General features: G+C 39.3%; 1 protein-coding gene across 1 annotated transcript; it reads right to left on the reverse strand.

Annotated features, from left to right (window-relative positions):
* Positions 1 to 18: 18 nt before the first annotated feature.
* On the reverse strand, positions 19 to 15,732 carry yrk (Yes-related kinase). Its single transcript, XM_042011768.1, is given in 17 exon segments — positions 19 to 1,220; positions 1,222 to 1,260; positions 1,262 to 1,302; positions 1,995 to 2,126; positions 2,310 to 2,463; positions 2,554 to 2,630; positions 3,544 to 3,625; positions 3,627 to 3,679; positions 3,682 to 3,702; positions 3,705 to 3,722; positions 5,056 to 5,220; positions 6,506 to 6,655; positions 6,787 to 6,890; positions 7,063 to 7,161; positions 7,676 to 7,778; positions 8,005 to 8,265; positions 15,621 to 15,732. Coding segments are annotated over 16 exon segments (1,653 nt in total). The 5' UTR covers positions 8,243 to 8,265; positions 15,621 to 15,732; the 3' UTR covers positions 19 to 1,043.
* Positions 15,733 to 16,140: the final 408 nt, after the last annotated feature.

The following is a 16,140-nucleotide window of genomic DNA, read 5'->3' on the forward strand; positions in this document are numbered from 1 at the left end:
CAAATAATAAACATGTCGTATCCTTAAAAGATATCTGATCTTTATTACAATAACATGACAGGGGGAACTGCAACATGGTTACATTATTGGCAAAAAAAAAACATTCATTTATAACTCTCCACAGTCTGTGTTACAGATGTCTCCTCTTAATGTGTGTCATCTCAACCCACCCTCTCATGTAATGAAAACTTTTACATGCTAATTAGATATAGAAATGTCTGTGACCCACTGGTATATCTGAGTTAAATTAGAACAACAAAAGAGATAATTCATAGAAAATTGTCATACAAAATATGAGACATGTAAAGCAAATCCTTACCACAGCTTGGACTCTTTGCACTGAAGGCACAAGCTGGTAGCAAGATGAAAGCCAGCTCAAGGAGACAGACATGGATCTGTTATCAGCCTTTCTTTGAAATCTAAATGCAATAATAAAGGTGAAAAACAGACCTAATGCAGACGAATAAATCTTAAATATGACTGCCTGGGACTGCACATAATCTAGTCAGTTGCTACACAGGTCCACGAGGTTCACTGACAATTGTTAAAGCTGTATTTCTGATGGAAAACCTGTTGCATACGTGATCCTTTCTGTATCAAGACTATTTTCTCAGACAAAAACAGTCAAAATACTAAAGCTGCTCTTGCAGAAAGAGAAATCAAAGGACCTGAACAAATATGGCAGTCTGAACAGATCATGTATCCACTGGACTTCCCCCACCCCATCACAACCATCTACATCTTCTTTCAGTTCCTTGTTGTCATGGTTACAGAGTAAAGCAACATTTCTGCAAGGCCTAACCAGGGGAGCTCCAAATCTACCTCAACATGGTTAAACGATCTTTCTGAAGCGCGCTGTAGTTATCAATAACAGAGAAAAGGAGTGGTCTTTAGACACTTAAACAAGTCAATGATATGTATCTTCATAAGAGGTATGGGTGAGTGTGTATCTTGTAAAGGTATCAAAATACACTGAAGGGCATTTGCAGTTAATGTGCTGTAACATGCCTGCCATTGCATTTGTAGCCATTTCTCTGTCCCATTCAAAGTTTTATGTGTTGTCCAACCCATGTGCGGTACACAGGTTTCTCCAGGTGTGAGATTGCGGCTCTTGTGGCGGTAAAAAGTAATCCCTCCAGGACGGACTGGAGGTACCAAAGAGTGTGCCTTTCATCAGGCTGCCCGCCTCCAGGCACTGTGGTAAGCACCATCAGTTCATGGAAGCGAGGCCGGGCAGCCAGGAGCACAGGGCATCCGGTTAGCCCCTTTCCACCTGCTCTAGCACCTCACGGTTGTTCATGCCTAAAGGGATGAAGGAAGGAGGGGTTCAATTTAACACATTTAGGGAGGAGAAAAAAAATCTTTATAGTTGATGAAAAAAAAAAAAAACAACATAATACATCTAGAATTCCTTCAAACATCCATTACCTGCAACAGACTGAAACATCAGTGTTTGCATTTATTTATCCATTTAATATGATCTTGGTTCCTTAAATGAAAAGTAACCACCTATCCTTATCGCTCTTTGGTGTGCAACCTTTGGTTTTTCAACATGACAGACCTTTAAACAAACACTATATAAACACTAATGGAGCCTCAAAGGCATAATACATTTGAAAAGCAAAACAGCAAAAATGTACATGAAGAAATATAATAATTAATTAACTAAAATATAGGCTAAAGGACATAAAACTGACCGGTGAAACTGCAGATTCTGCATACTAATTTTCTCAGTAGGGTGGCAAGTACTAAAGAAATTATTACTCCTTCTTTTCATTCAATCATGATCCATTATTGAACAGAGTACTTATGTCATTAAGTGACCAGCAGCATCGTAATGATGTTTGTTAAGTATGAAAGCCATCCAAAACCTTTAAGTCACTCCACAAGATATAAAAGAATGTGGATAATACAGCTAATCATGGAGACTTTTTCATTGCCATTGATAATAAATCTGGTTCTGGAGTGAGAGTGATTGTAGGTACATATTGTACCTGGATAGGGAACTCGTCCCTTAGTGATGAGCTCAGTTAATAGGATGCCAAAGCTCCAGACATCTGACTTGATGGTAAAGCGCCCATAGAGTGCAGCCTCTGGAGCAGTCCACTTAATGGGGAATTTTGCCCCTGAAACCATGGTAACACAAGGAAAAAAACTTAACCATATAATTAGGATAGGTTATCTATAAAAATGTAGGCATGAAGACTGAAGAAGACACTTTTAAAAATAGCACAGAGGAAGTGTGGCTCTCCTCCTCTGTCTCATTCCCACATAAACATACACCCACACTTAATATGACATCCTGCTACCTTGTCTGGCTGTGTATTCGTTGTCCTCAATGAGCCTAGCCAGGCCAAAGTCAGCAATTTTGCACACCAGATTGTCTCCAACAAGAATGTTGGCTGCTCGCAGGTCACGATGGATGTAATTCATCCGCTCAATGTATGCCATTCCAGCTGCAATCTGCACACCAAGAGAAACAAAAAAGGGCTCTGATCTTGGGATGGTGTAAAGCTTTTCATCAATCTTTCGATGTGTTTGTCTTTAACTCACCTGTGCTGCCATGTCCACCAGCTGAGGCAGCTTTAGGCTCTGTCCCTCTCCATCTTTCAAGAAGTCCAGCAAACTTCCTGAAAACAGCAAAGGAGAACTGTCATCAGGAAAAGAGCTGTGATAGACAAGAGTCATATATAAATACTGAGAATCCTACTTGTTGAATATCCATATATCTTTTTATTTATTTAATAATGTGTATGTATCTTCCTTCATTATATTTAGACATTGAGAGAATGTTGAGCTAAAAGAACCACCTACTTATGAAAATAGGAGTTTATACTATGCTTTTGGTAGGAGGTAATAAATAAAAAGGGGTACAAAAAAGAGGTACAAGTTTTTAACAATTCTTCTGCTATATGACACCGTACATTATGTATTTGAAATATTTTTTTATTAAGTGTTTGTAAATTCCTACTTTCACAAGCACATTTCAATAGCAGTTTTTGTCGTTTTTAGGTTTATGGAAATGCTGAGGCAGTATTTTGCCCCGTCACCCTCCATCTCTACGTTACTCTCAAATGTCACGCTCAGAAAATCAAAGAGAATCCCAGGGATTGGCAGGGACTGAGTGCTTTGTCCAACAGAGACATATGAGTTTTAACTTTGTCCTCCACATTGGAAAATGCCTCAGTGATCAATAATCTTCTGCCAAGATTTAAAATTTATTGACTAAATGTCTTCACTGTTAGCTCTTTTTCCTGTAGTTGGTTTGTTTGTTTGATACTGAGTCTTTGAGATGATTATACTCTCATGAACTACTGCACTTAGATTAATTTAAAAAGCCGACTCTGTATTTAAATATTTCCACAATTTAAATTCCTAATGTAATAACATCAATAATAAAAAGTATTATTGCTCGTTAAGTCTTGTGATCTAAAAAAACTTGACTTGAAAACTTTGTTGTGAACAGACCCCCACACCTGCTGTGATGGCAGCAATTCAAATCTACAGTACGTCAGAGAGGTGACAGTTTGCTCAGCCTGATACCTTGGCTCATGAACTCAGTGATTATGTAGATGGGCTCCTCAGACACTACGGCATAGAGCTGCACCAGCTTGTCGTGCCGGAGGTCTCTTCATGATCTGAGCCTCCTCCAGGAAGGCCTCAGGGGACATGGTTCCTGCTTCAGAGTCTTCACTGCTACCTGGTGGTTGCGTTCCACATGCCTGGCATACAGACAAGTGGATGTTATTGCTCACACAGAACACAGACACATGCAGAAGCTTCATGTGCAAGTACATGCTCTAATTTTTCTGTCCTATTGAAAAGCTAATACAGTACATTAGTGTTTATATTGCATATATGGAAACAGAAATCCAGTTATACAGATAAACATGACAATATAAGGTGCTTCAGCAGATTGCTACATGAGGTAGGTAAATTTCTGGTGCATGCACATGATTGTTATTGTGGTGAACATGCATGATGTGACAGGCTGAGGTGAGGAAACAGGGAGCAAAGGAGAAATAAAGAGATTTCTGGCTCTCTTACATCACTACCAGAAGCACCTGAGTTACATGGACAGGCTCAGAAATCCAACGTACTCATTGAAAATGTGTAATAACTTTAACAGAAATAGATTGCTGGTTAAATTGCCAAAAAAAAAAAAAAAAAAAAAAAAAAAAAAAAACCTGTGGGAATCTCAGCCAGTATGTGATATGTTGAGTAAAAATAATTTTGCTTACATAAACTGACATAAAATGAAATCCACACCCAGACTCGGAGCACTATCAATAATCTTTGCAACATGGACAGTTTTCCCCTCTGTGCCTGTAGAGGGTGTCAGAGGTTCTCACCCATCCACACGTCCCCGAAGCAGCCCTGTCCCAGTTTCCTTTGCATTGACAGTGTTTCCCTCGATACCTCCCAGGCATCCCGCCCAAGACCCATGGTGAGAGGGGTGGTGTTACGGCAGGCCTTTGTCAGGTAATAACACAGCCCATCATTACTGCCTAAGAGGAGGAAGAGGAGGAAGGAAGTGCCAGAGAGGGTGGAGATCAAAGACAGTAAGGAGAGGAGTGGGTGAGTGGAAGAATGGAGATATTGAGGGAGAATGGAAGAAAAAGGTGCAGTGTTGGTGGATAGATGGAAGAGAGATGGGAGGGGTGACAAAAGGTGATGTGAGATGATGAAACATGCACATGCAATCATGGGGGATAAGGGGAGCAACTCAGCACACCTGGATGTGAAACACTGATTCATTTTTAACAACATCAACAGCTGCTTCTGTGATTTTTTCTCACTTCTAATTTTTTTTATTCATATATTCATCTCAGACATTTTACAAAAGTGGTTACAATTTAGTGTTTCCTGTGTCTGTGTGATGTGCTTGTAAGGTCTTCATACCAGAAGTGGTTAAAAGATGTTCTTCTAACTCATACACGAATCTGCAGCTTTAATTATAGATTTTTATTATTATTATTATTATTATTATTATTCAGGTGGGCTTCTGCTGTTATCACCCTCCTCCCCCTCAAACTCAGCCCCCATCAGTCCTACCCATCCAGACTTCTCCAAACTGGCCGTTGCCCAGTTTCTTAAGCAGTTGGAGAGATTCACGGGGAATCTCCCACATATCCTTGGTCTTCACTGATAAGTCAGCCAGCTTAGGCATGCCTCGCTTACAGCTGCCAATCAAACGGCAGCACAGTCCCGCCGCTCTCTCTGAGAGAGAGTTGGAGTGAAAACATACAAGGAAACAGAGCAAGTGCAGAAAAAAAGAAAGAACAAGACAGGTTCCTTATGTGCAACAGGCAAAGCTAAAGTACAGAAACAACTTACTTAAACTTACATTGCAATATTATTTGCAGACACAGTATTAAAACAGGGAAGGTACACTAAAAGATAGATTATATAATGTACGCTGGCAAATCTCTTTGTTTTTGAATTACCACAAACTGCAGAGTCTTTTCTTATATAAGCATGAGCCACTAGGGGGCAGATTTACACTGACAGAGAGCAGAGGCAGTGGGAGGTGTGTCACATACACTGCAAAAGTTTAAAACGTAATTACTGACAGCTGGTTCCTTTCCTTAATCAAGCATCTGTCAAATGTAAAATGAAAACTCAAACATGAAAGCACTCATAAGGCATAGTTTTGCACTTTGGTTACATCTGAGGATTATCACTTTTGATGTACGGACATGAAACCAGCATGAAGTTGCTGCTGACTGAGGTGATTATTTTCATCTTTAGACATAATGCACCACACTCTTATCTTCAGCTATGTATGTTTGTAAGTGTAAAATTTGAACCTCCAAAGTCAACTGGTATGTCATTTAAAAGTAATATAAAAGTAACAGTAGTATAAGTAGACATAAAAGTGTTAAACTGAAGTTCTCAGGTAAGGAAGGAAGTATTGTAGAACCACCACAGGGCTAGATTCAGTTGCTTATATGTGCAACAGGCAATGGTGCAAGAGCATTAGATTTTAATCTATTTAATTTTAATTTAGTGTGTGCGTTCCTTTTCACATTCTTTATTTAAAGTTATTTTGGCTGGGACAATGTATAAAAACATGGTTACATGGCAACCGTAGCCCTGGTTAAGCGTTTAAGGAAACTGATTGAAAACCAGCTGAACCAACAATAAAACTATGCCCAAAACATACAGAGAGGAATATTATAAAACGGGCAAAAACAAGAACAAAAGTGAAACAAAGGGCCGTGCAAAAGAGGAAAAGTTATAACTAATGTACGACTATATGTTAACTCAGTGTTCAGAAATTTGCCTTTGTTAAAAGACTAATAATTAAAGCTTTAAATTTAGTTTTTATTTGCTTATATTCTCAGAAAAGTATTCCAAATATGTAGATTTTTGAGTGACAAAGAAAATGTACCAGATGCACAAATAAAGCTAATTTTAGGCTTAAAATCAGTGAGGCAGAAGCATTGCATCTTGATGGACAGGCAGAAAGAAAAGAGAGGATTAATTTGTTGTGGTGTGTCACCTGTGTAGTGCTCTACCAGCTCCTGCACAGTATCAAACTGTGATCTGGTGGTGATGTAGTAGCCACCGCTGTCTAATTTACGAATCTTATAATGCTTGACATGATCTCCCTTGATGTCGTCCCAGTCACGGATGGACAGAGAGTAGGCACCTGTAAGGAGGTGGAACATGATGGGGAAAGCAAGGGAAAAAAAATAAAAAGCTTAGAATGGCAGAGGGATTAGAGTTGAAGCTTTTTATAGGTGTGATGTGTGTACGCATTTGAATGTGTTGTTGTCTCACCCTTGGTGGTCTCACTCTCTCGAATAAGGAAAGTTCCCCTTTGGTTGCCGTGACCCAGCAGCTGTCTCTCCGCATCCTTTCTCCCCATCTTCCCAAAATACCACCTGTCACCATGATAACAACACTCGGGTCACCGCAGCAACAACACACATCATTTGACCTCTGCCTTCAGACTACATGTCAATCACTGGGAACATCATAAGGTATACACTTAGACTGCAACAAGCAAACCTTTGTTTGTGAGTATGGGTGTGCGTGTCTTGTGCGTGCACTTACTCCTCAGCTTGTATGGAGTCAACTGGAGCCACATAGTTAGAGGGGATGTAACCTGAGTTGCCAGTATCCAAAGAGCGAGCTTCCCACCAGTCACCCTCTCTATAAAAAGAAAAAAAATACACAAGCACGTATGAAAAAAAAACTCACATTTCATCATTTTTATTAAAATAAAACAGAAGATCTGAGGAAGTCTAAACTAGAAAGGGGAACAAAACAACTAATGCGAACTTGACTTGTGCAAAAGTAGCTCTCTGCTTCTCTGTTAACTTCTAACCCGATTGCAAACACCATATAAATTGATTTTAGATTTCCAGAGCAGGACCAAATGTTTTTCTAATAACCCAAGCTTTTCAACACTGCCTGCAGCAGCAAGGGCGCTGACAGTTGTTAATGGGTGGCATTTAATTGCACTCTGTGAAATCTAATGTATGAAAATAAAAATATCAACCATTAGAAAGTCCCAACTCATTTCGTTTAACCCATTTAACACAGATCACAGACGTGGATGTTGTCAGGTTTAGATAACATTTTCAGAATTCCCCCCCTCAAAATATAACATTTCCAAAAACTTCTAGTCAAAATATAACTATTTTTCCATGTTGCTTCCGCTCACGTGTTGTTGATGATTTGGAATTTCTCTCCTTTTTGGAAAGTGAGGTCATCTTCAGTGCGAGCATCGTAGTCATACAACGCTATAAAGAGAGTGACTCCACCACCTGCACAAAAACAAAACGCACAACGGGGATTATTATCTAAGGCTGTTCTTGTTTTAAGACAACTGACAACACATAGCAAGACAGAAATCACAAATATTGTTGAATAGGTTCAATTTGATCCATATTCATCTATGAAAAATTAAATTTGTTTGCCTGTAGGCCTATTTCTATTTCCACCTTGTAGTACCTAAGTACTACCGCCACACACACACACGCGCGTTCATACTTGTTATACCTCCAGGCCGCTGATGTGTGGTGGTGTTGGGGAAGACGGTGCTGGGCATGAAGCCCTTGTTGAAGTCCGGGATTGTCTGAGTGGGGTCAGGACAGTAACGGCCTTGGGAGAACCCCATGGATGACCCTCCATCTGTGTTGCTAGGAGACAAATCTGGAACATCTCCTGTAGTTGATGGCACTGCTAGTGATTTGGCAGACTTCTTCTGCTTGCAACAGGCACACCCCATAATAGCCAACACAGAGACGCCGTCTGTAAAAGCAGACAGTTTAGGTTTTTTTTTTTTAAATGTTATTTCTCTTATATTGCAGTATATCTCAATGACCCTGCAAGTAGATAAAAATGCTTTATAATGTCATACATCACAGAGAATACATTCAAATCTCACACTGTTATGTGTAAGTTTCAATACTGTCTACAAACTTCAGAACTTAGGCAGGTAGAAAGTGAAAGCAACGCACATTAACAGCAGACCGGTTTAAAACAGACTATAGAGAACTGTGGAGAGAGAAGTCACAAATTTAAAAAAACTTAGCTTCCCCCAAACAGAAGTAGGAGGAGGAGGAGGAGGGGAGGAGAAGGATAAAGAAGGGGGAATGTAGAGTGGGAAGGTGAAGTTAACTTTTTCTCACCTGATGTCTTCCTCTGTCAGATCATCTGTCAATCACCATCGCCACTGGAAAAGAGATGGAGGAGGTGAGTGACAGGGGCTGGAAAGAGAGAGCAGGGCAAAGAAGGGATGAGTGGCAGAGAACAGGAGAGGAAAAATGTGGTGGAGAATGTGAGAGAAAGGCTCAAGTGCAGTAAAGAGTGAATAAATAGACACATGAAGGCAGGTACAAGAAAACCGAAAAAACAGACAGTCTGAGATATGAAAAGACAGAGAGAGATGTGAGGTTAGCCACTTCCCCTTTTGCTTTGCTGTTTCGATATGGGGGGGGTACTAGGTTGTTCTCTGGTCACAGATGCACATGTGGGCGTTTAAGCTCGTGGTAAAATGGGCCTGTATGTAAATGCCATTAGACGAGGGTAATTGGCACAAAGTAATCTTCTCTGTAAGTATGTAATGTTTCCCAAAGATCATTGTGTCAGAGTGCACACACGTCTGCAATTCTGACTTCCAGTTTTGAGCAAACTGCATTGTTTCAGCAGAATGTGTTTTGACAAAGCAAAAACTGAAGCCATCATCAAGAGGAAATAGCATGAAGTAAAAACAACCAAATATTTTAACTGCACATACAGCAAAGTTATCAACATGAGCTTTCGTGGTCAACAGAAGTGTTCGGGAAAGTGTGCGTTGTATAACATTCTTAGAGCATCAGTTGACAATTTATTAGGTACACGTCTATGTTCTGGCATTTAAAAATGTTTCATTTCACTCTCTTGTAGAGATACATAAATTTTACATTTAATACAGTCCTTATTTCTGTTTATTAAACAAGAAGCGGTTGCCAAGAGCCAATTCGCTCAGTTTGGCATAAGGAATAGAAACAGCTAGCCTACCTTAGCCCAATGCTAACACGAAGAACCACTTCAAGCTAACAAATGTGAGAGAAAGGCTAAATTGTAAGTAATTTACTGTAATTTATTTGCTGTTAACATTCTTCAATAAAAAAGGACATTAAAATTGTAAAGTATAGCTTGTTGTGGATGCAAACAGGGTGCTGAGCTACATAATTCCAGGTCAAAAGGAGTTCGTTTGTTTTTATCTCCAAGAGAACATTGCTGCTTCCTGCTACGGTCAGGAAGCTGTTGATATTTAATCAACACTAGTGCCTTAAACTTCTCTTTATTTGATAGCAACATCATGTCCATTTAAAAATGCCTACTTAGTGGCAAATTTGACATGCCACAAGCAATAAATAAGGTGCCTTAAAACTTAGCCATTTCTGACCAATAAGCAAAAGGTTGAAGACAGCAAAGGTTTAACTTCTCAAATGTTTCTAGTAAAATAGTTGGTTTATAGTCATTACAGGTACTTCATATAATAGATTTCAAAGTAGATTTTAAAGTAGATTTCAAACATATACATAAAATTAAGTTTGAATTTTGATTTTAAAATGTATACGGTTTTCTTACTGTTCTTAGTGCAGCTCTAACATTTTGTGTGTAAACTCTGCCCTCTGACACTCATACAGAAAACCCTCACAACCTGTGGTATTTCCTGCAATGGCATGCGTCACCAGGAGCGCATTTTGTCATGATAAGAAACACAGAGACGGACATCAGAAAATCTGACAAGGTGAAAATAAGTCCACCCTCAGTAATACCTTTAGTAGCTATAAACCTTACGGTCAGGAAGCTGTTGATATTTAATTAACACCATTGATTATCAAATGCTGGACGAAATACTAAAAACACTTCTCAAAATAAGACCGTATAATCAAACAGCTGCCCCTAATAAAAACATCACATCTTCCAATCAATGACAGCCTTGATGTTTAAGATTTCCTTTACATTTGTTGTATTACACTGTAACAATGTTGGTAATAACCTGATGACCACATGAAGAGAGGTGTTGGGATTCCAACCTGCAACCTTTCAGGCTGATTAAACTCCCAGCTAGGGTCACCCCACCTACTGAAGAATGAAGGGGGAAGTCGCACAGAAGGAGAACAATACCCGTTATGGCAGCAAGGGAAGAACAATAAAAGTAATTTACTTTTATTATAGAAAAAAATACAGCAGAGCCACTACTGAGCAGCAACAGGTTTGTTCCGTCCGCACAAAGTCCTTAAAATTCCTTCATGGCACAGAAGCTATTATAAGCTACATCCAGAGGAGTGTGTTTCTCACTCACAGCAAAATATACAAAAGTTTTACATGTCAGGAATCAACACACACATTCATTCACTATCAGGCTGGCCATCATGAGAGCTACAGGAAGTTAACCCTGTTAGAGTTTCCTGTCCACCTCTCTGATGGCTCCCCCCGTTTCCTGGAAACTGAGGACAGAGTCCATCCATACACACACTCTCTTTCTCACACACACACACACAAAGCAGCTGCAGACCCATAAACACATTTTCTTATGCTGCTGTTTTTTACTCTGTGCACACACCCATCCAGAAACAGTCGTTCATTTTTCTTTATCCTCCCATCAATTGCTGTTTTCTTTCTCTCTTTGATAGAGAGCAGAAAGGAGAAGTGACTGAGGACATAACAGAAGTCTCTTCACTTCCATCCTTATCTCTCCTCTACCATTTTTTCTCAGTTCCTATTTTCTTTTTTCTCCTGGACTGGCAGATCACCAGAATGAGGGCTGATACAATATCATAATATCAGAGATATACTCTCTCTCTTTCTTTCTCTCTGACACACACACACAAAATAGGAAGTGTTTACATGGCAGCCATACCATTCATTGTTCTCGATCAGGTTCCTGTTGACCAGATATTCCTGCTCTTGTCTCGTCTTCCTCCCTGCACACAGAAGCTCTGATAGCTTACAGCTAGAGCTCAATAATCAAGTTGATCTGAAGTAGGTACATAAAACCAGTCAAAATACAGGAATAAACATAACGTGTGCTGTAGGTATCCTCACTCTTGGGCTTGTCTTGTGATAAAAATGTTTGTGGTGTTATTAGTGATGACTAGAACATGGAACTACATACACTAAAAGTAAATGTGTACTATTATACACAAACACAAATCGAGAAGGGTTTTCATTTGGCCTAAATTATGCTGGTCTGCTGCTATATCTTATTTCAGATATTATTTACGCCTCCTATTAAATCTCTCACTCATTCATTAATTCCAGAGAAATCTTATGTTGTAGCGTCAAGGGTAAAACTAATTTCACTGCCTGTCCGCAGACTGTCACAGTAGGTTTAACAGCACAAATGCAAAGACATAATTATAATATTCTGCGAAACAGAAGCTGCTTCCTCTGGTGGAGTGAGAATTGTGGTGTTGGTTTGTGATAAGTCTGACTGTAACAACTGGCCTTTTACAGCTTGTGCAAATTGGTTGGCTAATATTTTTGCAACATCAAAGTGTACACATCTTTTTCACATGTCCCTTTTTCACTGGTTGTTTCACCCAAATACCCATACTGGGATGCATACTTAGTTTGAACACAGTGTTTCATTTTAAAATCTCTTCACCAGAAAACTTGCTACCAAAGGAACTTGAAAGAAAATGTTGTTAAACACGATGCTCCTCTCAAGACTTCCTAGAAGAATTGCAGAATTTTTAATGTTATCTCTAAACGCATCTAATACAGTGGTTCACATCTCTTATTGGACTGAAAGCAGACATCTTGCAGCATTCATAATGAGCAGCAATAATACACTTGTATGTACTTGCGGAAGTAAAAATAAACTTTCAACATTTTGTAGAAGTTCATTTGTTAGTAAAAATTACCAAGTTTTGTTGGCTCAAACCCTTTTTCTCATCCTAATGTGGACAGTTGACAGCATCTGGGACCTGCTACCTTTCTATCCATAGATTGTTTTGGTTTGGATTTTTGTACTTGTCTCAAAGCCAGTCCTGTGTTAACTGTACGATTCCGATTGTTGACATTTGGGTCCAGTTTAGTGGACCTCAGCTGCATTCAACATTCCCTCAAGTTTCTTTCACAGGAAGAAGCTGCCAATACCGTGCTGCAAAGCTGGGATATTACCCGAGACACAAGCAGCCTGCATTGTTCGTTTAGCACACAAAGTTTCGTTTTGACTCTTCAGACCGGACAAAAATGGTAATCATATTTATTTAAAAATCAAATCTATAACCCAACGGATACGGAAAGTGAAGCACCTTCTGATTCCAGTGTAATGACATGGATATAAATAGATTTAGTTTAGAATGTATGAACAGGTGAATAAGCTTGAGTAAAAATGCACTTCAGTTTGACTCAAGAGATGTTGATAACTGGAATATGCCTAATTTTAGACACTAATTTTGAATGGTATTTTCCTCTTCAACTGCTTCCCGGTGTTACAAATTTTCCTAATTTATTTAGCTGAGGGAAGAACCTCAGAGCCAGCAACGTGCATGTGGAAAAGGGCCAGTTTTTATGAAGATTTGGATCAGGCCTAGTTAGCTTGAATGGCAAAAGGTTGCAAAGAATATGATTATGATGTGTTATTTTTCATGTTTAACTAGGGCTGGGCAATATGAACCAAATCTTATATCTCTCCTATATCCTGAATCACGATATACAATATATATATCCTATATAATATATATATATTTTTTTTTGGTCAGGTAACCAAAGAGACAGTTCTAATTTACAGCCTTTAGTGCTAAATATACTTTTATTAAGGTTTGGCAGCACATGTACATTAAAACAGCTGACTGAAATTAAAGTACCTTTATATTAAATTAAATACTCCTAAAACAAAATAAATTAAAAAGTACTTTTCAATGACCATAACAAAAATACAGCTGTGCAAAATGCAAAAGAAAAGATGCATTTTAACTCAAAATAAGCTATCTCGATATAAACGATTTTCCCTCCTTCTATATTGTGTCTGATAAAGTCTTGATATATTTGAAAATCTCGATGTATTGCCCAGCTCTATGTTTGACCATCGGTCTTGAAGAAATTTGATCATGTTTTATGTTTTATTATACAACCCCCCCTTCTCCCTTCACCTAAAAGTATCTTTATATGGCTGCATTTGTTCACTCTGAACAATATAAGGAAGCAACAAAATTTTGACCTAAAAACACTAGCCCACATTCAGTGTGTTCTATAAAATCACTACAACACCACCCTCCATCACCATCATCACACTCACAAACATCCAAATCCAAATGACACACCCTTTCCTGCACAGTGGGCTGAAGATAAGCTGCTCCCAGTGGGAAAGTTCATTGCATTAACACACATGAACTTTCAAATCTGTAGTGTTTAAGTGATTTTACACGTCTTGTGCAAAGCGGTAAGCTCACTTTTTACCTCCACTTCCTCATGTCAGTTCTTACCTTTTTAACTCTCACTATTATTTTTCTCTAACTCTGCCTCGTGAGCAGGAAACTCAACAGGATTCAGAGTGTGAGTGGGGCAGGAATGATAGGACAAGGGGAAGCAAGATGTCACTGAACCCTTACACACACTGCACATACTTGTAGTTTACATGTACACTCTAACAGAAAGTAGAGGGAGACAAAGCTGGAAGGGAGAGGTGGAAAAGTAAGGCGTCTCGGCCATGAGGATGTCCTGTTTCCACATGATGTCATTGCATCCTTTAGATATAGTAGACGGAGCTGGATTGTTGGGTATACAGGAGCATTTATGCATTCCAGAGTGTGGCCGCATGACTACGACTACTTCATCAAGGCCTTTATCTAAAGGTCCAACAAAAGATGATGCTTTCCACACTAGACTCAGCTGAATCTCAGGTGTTTCAAGAGGAGCAGGGCTGTTCTGGATGAGCCCTTAGCTGACACAGCCCTCAGCTGTTCAGTGGGAATGTTGATGTTTGTTTGTTTGTTGATGGCATTGCTCATTTCCAACCTCCCCACCACCACTACACGCACACACACACTACAAACTGTATTCACGCCCCTTTCCTTCCTGCCTAGCCCAGAGGCTAAAGGCAGGAACTGACCTCGTAAAGAAACAGGAAGTGATGGAGTCCGGCCTTGGACAGGCTAATCACTTGCTGGATGGGGAAAACCAACCCTTAAAAGAAAATATTCTTTCATATCCATACAAATTTGTGTTGATTACAGAAAAATACCTATCATGTAAAAGGGACAAAGGCCTGCACCAATCTGACCATGTTAGAGCCAGGGAAACACCTCTGCTAAATGGGCATGTTAAGGAAACAGGCAGCCAGGCCTTTTCCTTAAGGTGGTTTCCTGTAGGCACACTGCCAAATAAATCAGTTGCATTTACTGAAGGAATATTTCACATACTCGCACAAACATAAGCCAATACTGAAAGCATGAATAACAATGTAAGAAATATATCATCATACATGTGCAGATAAAACCTGCATCCAGGCAGCTGTTTTCACAAATTCTGACTTATTTTTCTTCTTCTTCTTTGAACTTTCAAAACAGAAAAAAAAATATTCCATCATTTCAGCTTCATACATCTGGTTTTCTTCAAATTGACTAATCTCTGATGGGAAAACATCCCACTTCAAATAAGTTATGAGCTACTTCCCTGATAAATTCCACTATTTCAAATTTTGCTAAATCAACTAGTTTCTAAACATCCTCCTCTGTGGTATATTTCCACAGAGGAGTGGAAGTACTGGTAGTCTATAACAACACTTGATCAGCTTGTCAGATAACAAACTTCCTTTTATCTAATGACAGCATTACACAGAAAGCTAATTAAGTAATACTCTGAGAAGGGTAGGAAGTGATGGGACTACAGAAGATATAAATATATAGGCTATAGTACTTTAAGCACCCTTTTACAAAACCTATACATTATCATTTTCCTTCACACTATGCATTAATACAGTAACAACTTTTTGAGTAAAATTACTTAAACTACTAGGTGAAAACTAGCCTTGTGACCCACATCCCTACGTTTGTCAGGTAAAACTTTAAGGGTGCGTAAAGGCAAGCTGCTTACTTGTTTTTCTTTTCATTAATACATTAAGTGAAATAACGTCTTCAAACATTTATGGAGCGAAGACATACCTGACACACAAGTCGTCTTAACGCCAGGGAAATCCTGAAGTCGCTGAGCTGTTGGGTGAATAGAGGCGCGAGAGGAATGCTGCGCGTTACTGCGCTGGCCAAGTGAGAAAAGAAGCGAGCGCGCGGATTCTCCGGAAGGTTTGGGGAACGCACTTCACGTGCACTCTGAGGGACAGCCCAGAGGAAGGTGCGCGTGAAGCGAATAACAACTAAACAATCTTGTGACATTTAATAGAGAGGCATTCAATAACGCTTACATTTTACAAATGTCTTTTATGCGTCAATAACTAACGATGGATAACATGTCCTATTTAACTATTCAGGTATCGCGCAAGCTGTCAGACCGGATTTAACACATCAAAAAAATACTCCCTTATACAAAGTCGAGTTCAGTAAATGGAAAAAAAATGTTTGTTTTTGTAATGGAAGTACATTGTGATGAAAAATATTTGTAATGCTCATAGCTTGCATATGCTGTGAAACCCGACAGATAGCGGAAGGTTCTCCGCTTCGGTGTCTG

Source organism: Melanotaenia boesemani, chromosome 17, assembly GCF_017639745.1.
Source record: "Melanotaenia boesemani isolate fMelBoe1 chromosome 17, fMelBoe1.pri, whole genome shotgun sequence".
NCBI classification, from domain to species: Eukaryota; Metazoa; Chordata; class Actinopteri; order Atheriniformes; family Melanotaeniidae; genus Melanotaenia; species Melanotaenia boesemani.